At 38.9% G+C, this 10,483-nt stretch overlaps 1 protein-coding gene across 1 annotated transcript; it reads left to right on the forward strand.

The window, feature by feature from the left end:
- The first annotated feature begins 2,633 nt into the window (after positions 1-2,633).
- Positions 2,634-9,136, forward strand: si:ch211-283g2.1 (sodium- and chloride-dependent GABA transporter ine). Its single transcript, XM_058627285.1, has 13 exons — positions 2,634-2,857; positions 3,201-3,335; positions 3,422-3,629; positions 4,965-5,097; positions 5,184-5,318; positions 5,453-5,556; positions 5,650-5,774; positions 6,600-6,712; positions 6,827-6,967; positions 7,057-7,156; positions 7,451-7,551; positions 8,417-8,584; positions 8,700-9,136. The coding sequence occupies exons 1-13, from the start codon at positions 2,731-2,733 to the stop codon at positions 8,850-8,852; spliced, it is 1,743 nt and encodes a 580-aa protein (XP_058483268.1). The 5' UTR covers positions 2,634-2,730; the 3' UTR covers positions 8,853-9,136.
- Positions 9,137-10,483: the final 1,347 nt, after the last annotated feature.

Here is a 10,483-nt window from a genome sequence, read left to right on the forward strand (position 1 = left end):
TCTGTCCCTGTTTTCCTCTATCACTTAACACAGTCACACCCCTTCCTCTCTGTGTCGCCCCTCCTCCAACCGAGGGTAGTGTTTCACAATGATAGTAATAAAAAGGGCGTGGTTGTTTAAAACCTTTCACGCGGGCCGCGACAATCATGTGATTAGTGACCAAATACGGCACGTAGCATTCATCGCCTGTGAGAGCAGTCCCGTGATTAAATCCATTCCACAGTGAATTTATCAGTCATAATATTGTATCTCTGAATTGAAATATGCTGTATTATACTAATGCAAGATGAGAGAAAAATGCTACTTTAGGTGAAATGACATAATAATAAATAAAAGAAAGAAAGATAGATATAATGAATGAATGAATGAATAAATAAATAAAAGAATAAATAAATAAATTAATGCATACAGAAAAAAACAATGAATTAATAAAACAATAAATACAGAAATACTGAAATAAATGTATAATTAAATAAAATAATAAATAAAATGGTTAAATACATTCATTTAGCAATGTTTTAGCAATATTCATTATTTTATTTATTTATACATTATTTCAGTATTTCTGTATTTATTGTTTTATTAATTCATTGTTTTTTCAAATTTCCCATGGATCAGTGTTCATGAGTCAAAAATGCTGACATTTGATGACCAGTTCACATGTTGACGGTCAACAACATGTCTTTTTCCACAGAAACCCAAACAGCCTGCAGACATTTGCAGGGCTCCCTCTACCTTTAGTTTCTCATCATACAAGGACAAGAAACTAGAAAGAAATGAAATTACGATCATTTAAAAACCCATTAGTTTTTTCTCATTTTATAATTCCATAATAACGTCTCAGGATAGTGTAAATTGTGTGATATAAGAGAGAATGACGTTTGTGCACATCATCTGTGCTCAGTTTACAAACAGGTCCATTCAACAGAACAATGGCCACTCCAGTGCTGGCAACAACGTCCAGAGAAAGTAAAAAAAGATAAGAGTCAGACAATAAATGCAATAAAAACAAGTATAATAATTATTATCAGAGAGTTTGATTTGATGAGAGGAGCTCAGAATAAAGACCTACAACCCCCCAAAACATTAGTATTTTAATAACCTGCAAATAGAACTTCACAACTGACAAACTTTTCAAGCGACTCTGCCTTCTGCATCTTTTAACTAAAGCAATACTACGTAACTTTTGCTGAATGCCGTTGCTGCCACAGCTAAATCAAATGACAACTAAAAGTGGATTGTTGACAATCAGGATCACAATCTCTTTTTATTGCCAAGCAGGTGTTAACGTGGAAGCAATTACTGTAGCTTTGGTGTTTTATTACATAACAAACATAGTAACAGTAAAATGTAAGATTAAATCAATTGTACAGGAATTAGCAAGAGCCAATATGGTATATATACAATTTAAAACTCAAATAATACATAATAGAAACAAATACAATCTACATTTTGCAGGATATTCTTGTCGATTGTGGTCGTTTGAGTCGCTGACTATCATTACGTTACACACACTATGTAGTGTTCCTGCTATAGACTGTATATAACAAATGCACAGGGTCTTACAGTACCTTCTGTGAGGTCATCAGGAGTATAGTATAGTAAAGTTGCAGCAGTGTTGCAGTGAAGAATCGCACTGTTGACTGATACAGTAATTCTATGTTTTGATGATGAAAGGACAATGATTGTGACTTTTAAATTTGATTACATGGCTTAAGCTGGCCTGCATTGTACCTCGTCAATTCCAGTCGTCATATGCCATGCATGTTGATACTGTTGTCAGCAGGATATATCTTGTGTTTTTCATTTGACTGCCTGCAGCCACAGGGGAGTTCACCTAATAATGTTTCTTTCTAACATTTTGATTAAAGTGCGGGAGGTAAACTGCACAGAAAACCCAGTTATACAGAAGTTTGACAGGATAAATGCTTCTTGTCACTGCCCACTCCTGCACTGCTGCTGTAAACACGCAAATGGTGCGTTTCCATTACGACAGTTCTTGGCTCAACTCTACTGGTTGTTTTTATTTTTGCTTTTCCATTAGAGCTAGTACCTGGTGCTTTTTTGTTTTGGTACCCGCTCCGGCTGGATTTATATTGATTTTATGGCTGTAGGGTCAAAAAATTTTCAATGAGTGAGTGATTCTGCCCCTTTCTGCTCCTTTTTCCCCTGGATAAATTTCACTTTCGATATCTGGCAGTTATTCAGCTGACATAGGGCAAAAGGCAGTCCATAGTTTTTGAATTTTCTAGATATCACAAGCGGTCTAGGAGTTACGGTAATAAGAAGAATACATGCCAAATTGGTAACAGAAGGGTTAAAAACGATTTAAAACATGTGTTAATCTCCAACATTTAGCAATATTTCAATATTTAACAGAGGAGTCTGGTGTATTTAGCAAAAGCCGGCGATGGTGAGCCGAATCACAACCCGTTCAGCTGTATTTCATCCAGTGGTGTTTAATTTTTTATTTCATTTTATTTCTACAAATATATCCAACGAATAAATTGTACGTTGTTACATGAAAACGAACATGTAATGAGTTTTGCAACACGATAACACAAACATTTGCCTCTTTATGACCCGACCAGCGAAGGCATGTTTCTGCTAAGCTAATCATTACAGATAATAAAACAGAAGGCTTATATCACCCAGGGCCACATGAAGTCCAGCCAACGTGCTGTGTAGTTTGGGCCCAGGTGAGCGACAGCGGTGACACAGAGAGCACACATGGATAAACAGCTCAGCAGACCAACATGGAGCAGGCAGATCGAGTTTACTCTGGCTGGCATAGGCTGTGCCGTAGGCCTTGGCAACGTGTGGAGGTTCCCCTATCTCTGCTACAGGAGTGGAGGAGGTGAGAAACCAGAACAACAGACACACCTTCATCCTTAAAAACACAATTAAGAAACCAGGCTGCCTCCTTAAATGTAAACAAAATGTGTTGTGCCTGACATTGTATTATTTTGACATTCTTTCACTGTGTTTAATGTGTAATATGCAACACAAGTGTTGTGCTTCATGTACAGTTGGTAGGAACACTGATCTAAAAATGATAAAATAGCGTATTTTTAGATGACCTATATACATTACAGTAAGGCAGTGAAAACAGTCTTGAAGATTATAGACGACGATAAACGGGTACAGTTTCCTTTGCCACTACAATGTGTAAAGGTTGACTTGTCTTCATTTTATGCCAGGGGCCTTTCTGGTGCCATACCTGCTCATGCTGGTGGTGCTGGGGATCCCTCTGCTCCACATGGAGCTGACTGTGGGTCAGTTCACAAGGAGAGGGCCTGTCCATGGTCTGGCTAGTGTCTGTCCACTGTTAAAAGGTACAATGTGACATGAATAAATGGTCTCCAATCTCAAAAATGTGACCGAGACTGAGACTGACACTATTTTTTGTATCTATCCTCAGGAGTGGGCATGGCAACAGTTGCAATCTCCTTCATAATGTGCACCTACTACAATGTTGTCATCACCTGGGCTCTTTATTATCTCTTCAGCTCCTTCCAGTCACCGCTGCCCTGGCAGAACTGCAACAACACATGGAATACACCCAACTGTACCAACCATGCCACCAACAGCAGCTACTCCTCCTCCACAGCGAGCCAAGAGTTCTTCAAGTATGTTTCACTGTGCGGGAGAAAAACCAGAGTCCCAAAAAAAGCAAACTTACAGGATTGCAGAGTCACCGTAGTTTGGCCAGAGGCCAGGCAAATGGCACAGCGCAAACCCTAATTATGTCAAGGTTGATACGGCAAGCAATATTGCACACGATGACAACGTCAAAGTGAAGCGAAAGAGCAGCGTACTCATGTGCGACAGCACAGTCGTGTGGAGGATATCAGTCAAAGTAAAGATCAGTGATAAGGCTCACAAATAAAAACATAAAAGGAGGTAATGTAACGTGTCACGTTGACCTTTGTCAGTTTTCTTGCATAAAGTTTTCCACAAAGAAAGTGACGCCATGTTCAAGATTCCCATGGATTAGTGTTCATGTTTCACACTTGGTTTACCTATTAACCTGATTTAATTGTAGTTGGTGAATAAACAACATTAGGTTAAAACTATTTAAGTCTTTAGAAAATAAATAAATAAAGGAATGTCAGCCAAGCAAACGTTTATTTAATATTTTTTAAATGATTCCAAAATGACACAGTCACTGCTCTGGAAATCATTCATTTTGTGTGAAGACAACAGTTAGAGTGTAACTCAAACACACACACCTGAATTCAAACTTTCTCACATCTCTAGTCTCTGGAAGGAAATCCGTCTCCGCGCATTTCAGAGGAAGTGGTTTTATTTCAGCGTGACAACTGTAGCTTCCTGCATGTGCCTTTACAGTCAATTACTGTATCCCTGATATTGTACTTTCACAGTACGTTATTGTAGCGTATAATGACAGTAATATAATAACATAACTTCACAGTAGTATGCCATGTATTACTGTGACCTAGCAGTATTTTTAAACACTGGATTTATCTGTATGAATCGCTAAGTTGCCGAGTAATTTCACAAGAAAACACACAAATACAGTGGTTGGAAATGAAGATAGCATCATTATTATGAAATGTACGATTCAAATCTGGGAAATCTTGGAAATAATTGACCATATACATGATGAAAGAAAGGTACACTGAATTCATTTTATTTTCTAAACGTAAGTATTAACCTATATTCACCGGATGTTTAAACATTAAAGGGAAGCGATCTGACCACCAACTTTTTGGTGGAAGAAGCCAGAAGTCTGAAAATGTGCTTTATTTCTGTGCATTCATCCAATATGTGAGTGATAATGATCAGATCACGACAACACACAAACCAGACTGAGGCAGAATAATGAGACTACTTTCCAGTATAATAACTCATTTAATACGTTTATTAGTGTGCATGTTCTCCCTTTTGAGACACAATAATGTGCATAATGATTTTTGTTTGTTTGCTTGTTTTCATTGCAGATATAAGATGCTGGAGCAGACGAGTGGAGTGGAGGAGACAGGAACGATACGCTGGGAACTCTTCCTCATCCTCGTCCTGGCCTGGATTCTCATTTACCTTTGTATTTTCAAGGGGGTGAAATCGACAGGCAAGGTGACAGACAGGAGAGCGACTGAAACGGAGACAAGGAGACAGACTGACTGGGCAGACAGTGAATCCCTGTTTGTTTCTGTGTGTAGGTGGTGTACTTCACAGCCCTGTTTCCATATGTCATCCTGATTGCCCTGCTCATCAATAACGTGCAGCTTCCCGGGGCATTAGATGGGATTACCTTCTTTATTGTGCCAAAATGGGAGAAACTGCTCTTAGTGGAGGTAAGAAATAAATCACTCCAGGAAGTTCAAATGCAGTAAAATGACTGACTCTGTTTGATCTGGCTATTGTTCGTATTAAATCAGGTGTGGCAGTGATTGGCAGTGATTGGTGAACGCCCCCCTCTGTGTTGCAGGTGTGGGTGAATGCTGCAGCACAGATTTTTAACTCCATTGGGATCGGTTTCGGGTCCCTCTTCGCCATGTCCAGCTATAACGCCTTCAACAACAACGTTCTGAAGTAAAGAGAGAAAAATCCACATCCACTCCTCAGAATCAGCAAAAGTCATGTGTGTGAGGTAAAAGGTGATATAAACATTTCCTCTCTGCACAGAGACACCCTGACTATATGCATCATCAACTCCCTGACCAGTATCCTGGCAGGCTTTGTCATCTTCTCTGCCTTTGGATACATGTCGTATCTCCAGGGAATTCCTGTCAGCGATCTGGCTGTGGACGGTAAGACAGCAAATGGACAGTCCCTCCTGTCAAACCATATAATCTCTACTCCAAGCTGATTTGTTTTGACCTCAGTCTGCACTGCATTCACCTCTGTTTCATTTCATCTGTTTAAAAATGAGGAGAGCGGACGAGTGTGAGTGCGTGAGTCATCTTGCAAAACAGTGCTCTTCTTCCAGGTCATTGTTTTTTTTACATTAATGTATTTAAAAATTCATATGGCGTAGGGGTAAACCGAAGAGGCCGCAATCCAATAAAGTATGAGTCATGACTGATGGCAAAATAATTCAATTCTAAAAGGCCGACTCAAACCCTATGAACTCATACAGCGGTGCTTTTACAGAAACACTTAAGGTGCTTAAGATTGAACTTTATATTTCCGCGGAGAATGTCAGAAAGCTGCAGTTTCTGTGATTTCTGACGATGATTAGTCTGGAACAGAAACGCGTAACCTTATTTTTATGCCGCGTCTTTCATCTGAAAACAAAAAAAAATACTATCCTCTGTGACTGAGGGAGTGTTTGTGTGTATACAGCAGCAGCCTCAGCTCCACTTCAATCACACACCCTGGTATATACAGTGGAACAGTATTTCTGATTTTGATTTTGATGAAGTACCAACTAGAGGAAGCTCGCATACTACCATGGCGTTCAATAATGAGTTGACAGAAAATGGTCTGTATTTATAAAGCGCTTTTCAAATCTTGTTTTGCCATTCTCTCATTCACATCACTTTTTTTCTTTCATACCAATTCACACGTCATGCCCATCATATGTAGACAAACAGAGCCCGGGAATCAACACTAACATCTTTGTGTGTATCTAGGTCCAGGACTGGTTTATGTTGTTTACCCACAAGCCTTTGCCAACATGCCATTGCCTCAACTCTGGGCTGTGCTGTTCTTTTTTATGCTGCTTTGCCTTGGACTGGACAGTGAGGTAATTCATCAAGAAGAAAGATAAACATGACAACTCTAGCGATCATTTACAGAGGAAAAAAACCCAACCAATCCTTCAGATAATACTTTACAATTTTTGTTTTTTTTCCCCCAGTTTGCAATGGTTGAGGTCATGGTCACCAGTCTCATGGATGAATTCTATCAGTACCTGATCAAGTTTTTCAAGAGGAAGGAGCTGTTTGTCCTTGCTGTATGTGGTGTTGCCTGTCTTTTTGGAATCCCTTGTGTCATGCAGGTACACACTCTTTTTTTTTTTTGTTACTGGATGACTTTTCACTACATTATAACCAAACTGTGTGAACTTTACTTTACTACTCTGTCCAGGTAGGGATCTATGTTTTCCAGCTGATGGACCATTACACTGCCATAGTGTCCATCATGTTTCTTGCATTCTTTGAAGTTATCGCCATCTGTTGGTGTTATGGTAAGATGATTATGGTATGTAGGCACTGTAGGCAGGCATTACTACCTCCACCACGACGGTCCTCATTGTGCCAGTGTTTGTTCTTAAAAGGTATAACATAAAAAAGTAAATTAAAATATCTAAAATATTAGATTAGTTGGTGGTGATCTGCAGATGGAAACGGCCTGGTCTTGTTGGAGGGCTGTGCTCTCTAAGCATCTTCTCTGTATTTGATTCATGGGCCATTCACATGCAACATCTTTTGTGCATGCATCATTCCCAGCGTGAAAATGAAACATAATTGGCTGTTTGCAGGTGTGAAACGACTTTCAGACAACTTGGAAGTGATGACGGGAAAGAGGGCAAACATCTTCTTCAGACTGTGCTGGCTCATTATTGCTCCAGTGCTGATCGCTGTACGTAAGAAGGCTTTTCTTTTCCTTACATTACCAGTTGTTGTTGTTGTTTGTCAAACTCAGGGTCCGTGGACCACACCTGGCCCGCAGAGCGATTGCATTCAACCTGTGAGATAATATTTTATATCTGTAAGAACTGGCCTGCCAGTATAAAGTACATGCACCACTCGTACTTTTGACATAAAGCTGAATTTAAAGGTTGAAATTGAAAGAGACTATGAAACAAAGTGTTTGGGAGTCATTATAGACCACACATTTATTGCTATTCTTTATAAAAAATAAAGGATTTATTGAATAAAAACTACCTTAGGATAATGTGCTGTTCACTTGTAATGCCTTATACTGTATGTCATACAGTGCCAAAATGTGGGAAACACTTGGATCCTCCAATTAAACTTCAGAAAAGAGCAATTAGAATAATCCACTAACAGTTTTTCAAAGGATCTTTTACATAAAATTGTCTAGACAGATGATTTTTTTGTGTGGTGAATAAAACTCTTCCCGATTGAATTCAGACATTCTTCAAACTAAGAGAAGGAAATTGTAATTTATGAGGATTATTTATGTTTGAGACTATCAAAGTGAGAACAAATATTAAATACACACGACTGTCAGTTTGGGGGTAAAGTTATGGAACGAACTCAATGATGAAATTCAATTGTGTAAAACTCTTTTGGGGCTCCAGAAAAGTTTGAAATGTAAAATAATTACAGCTCAAAATGGGAATTGAACGTCTAGTACTATAATTGTAAGTGCAATGTGATATGTATTTTCTCCCTGGCATTGGCTCTCTCTGTGACTGCGTTCGACCGCCCCTTGCTCTAATATTGTGTCACAAACTAAAGTCATCTTTCTTCTTGTGCAGGTCATCCTCATTTTCTCCATCATACAGTTCAAACCAGCCCGTTATGAGGACAACGTCTTCCCTCCCTGGGCTCAGGGCGTTGGGTGGGTCATTGCCCTGGCCTCCATCATCTGGATTCCTTTGGGGGCAATTCACACGCTGTGGGTGCTGCCCGGCTCCTTCACACAGGTGCACACATACACACACACACACACACACACACGTATGAAACTGCATGTGTCACCATGTCTTGTGCATAGCAAATCAAGCTGTGTTTGATATTATTGATCCCCTTCTCCAACAGAAACTGAAGCTGTCCATCACACCACACAGTCTGGATGAAAAGTCAAATATGCCGTATTATGAGAGGGGGGGAGCAGACGCACATCCGGCCATATCTGTCATCAGCTCAAACTTCACGGCACCTGAGAAATCTCCAATTCAAACAAACCTCTGATACCTCAGTTCTGTGTGCAACCATCACAGTCAGTCAATCAGAAAGTGTTGTAATTAGTCTTCTGGTAACAAAAATGATTTCCATGATTGCAATAACATGCTGTTGCATGGCCTCCATGCCAATTATTTATAATAGCCATTTTTGTAAGGCTTGTAGAACCTGATAATGTAATAAATCCCTGATAATGTAATAAATCCCTGATAATGTAATAAAAATTTGCACTTGAGTCCATTGAAAATGTAATAAAACCTGATAATGTAATAACTTCCCGATAATGTAATAAAGTGCATTTCCCAATAATGTAATACACTTTTTTACCAATAATGTAATAAAGTATTACATTAACGGGAGGTTATTACATTATCAGGTTAGCCTTCATTTCGCAGGTCCTGATAATGGCACGGTCTGAAGATCATCTGAACGATGTTTTGAGAAGATTACACAAAATGTGTGACAAGAGAAGCCTTTAAAAGGTTATGGATCAAATCAAAGATGGCAGAAAATCCAATATGGCCGGAAAAAGCATTAAGGATGCGTTGAACTCAGCTTGGCCCAAGGGTTCCAGCGATACATCGTTTGTGAAAAACGGATGAACAAGTCAAAAGTTAATGTACATACATGCATGTCCAACTTTGTCCTGTTGATGGCGCTAGAGCTCTCGAGCTTGCATTGCTTACACAGTATAACGGGTGGTCTGCTGTTAAATTATTACAATATTGGGGAATTATTACATTATCAGGACCTGTGAAATGAAGGCTAACCTGATAATGTAATAACTTCCTGTTAATGTAATACTTTATTACATTATTGGAAAAAAGTGTATTACATTATTTGGAAATGCACTTTATTACATTATCGGGGTTATTACATTATCGGGGATTTATTACATTATCAGGTTCTACAAGGCTGCAAATTTAATTTGAGACTTTGTTGAGCTTTTTTTTGTGTCACTTTGTTTCATTTTATAATGGCAATTGATTATGTGGTGGTAAAGATATTATGTGTTTATAATCTGTTATTGTTTGCATCTTACATCTAGTCCACATTTCCCTCTAAAGGCCAAAGTAAATGGAACTAAAGACTGACCCAGCACCCGAGTGTGCCACCTTCTGGCCACAAATGTTGATGCAGAAGTTAAAGTCAGGTACTGCACTTTCTACAGTATATGCTGCTAAAAAGGGCTGCAACGGTTATTTGATTAGCAAATGGATCCGTCAACCATTTTGTTAATCGATTAATCAGTTTGAGTGGTTTTCATAAATCAAAACAAGCTTTCGGATTCTTCAGCTTCTTAAATTGGAATATTTTCTGGTTTCTCTGCTCCATATAACGAAGAACTCATTAAAACTTTCATGGACAATCAGCATCATCTCTTCCAGTGTTGGGAAACACTGATCGACCAAAAAGGTATTCGATTAATCGAGAAGATAATTATCAGAATAATCGATTATGAAAATAATCATCAGTTGCAGCCCTGCTACTAAAATGACAAAGTGCCATTTAGTGAGATCCACAGTCCAGAGTGGAGGCTTTGCATTGAACCACTGTTATCATATTGCACTGTGGTATATAGACCATGGCCAATTCAAATATTAGGTCAAATGCAAAAAAAAAAAAAGGCAGGAGGGCAC

The sequence above is a fragment of the Solea solea genome, chromosome 4 (genome assembly GCF_958295425.1).
Source record: "Solea solea chromosome 4, fSolSol10.1, whole genome shotgun sequence".
Classification (NCBI taxonomy): Eukaryota; Metazoa; Chordata; class Actinopteri; order Pleuronectiformes; family Soleidae; genus Solea; species Solea solea.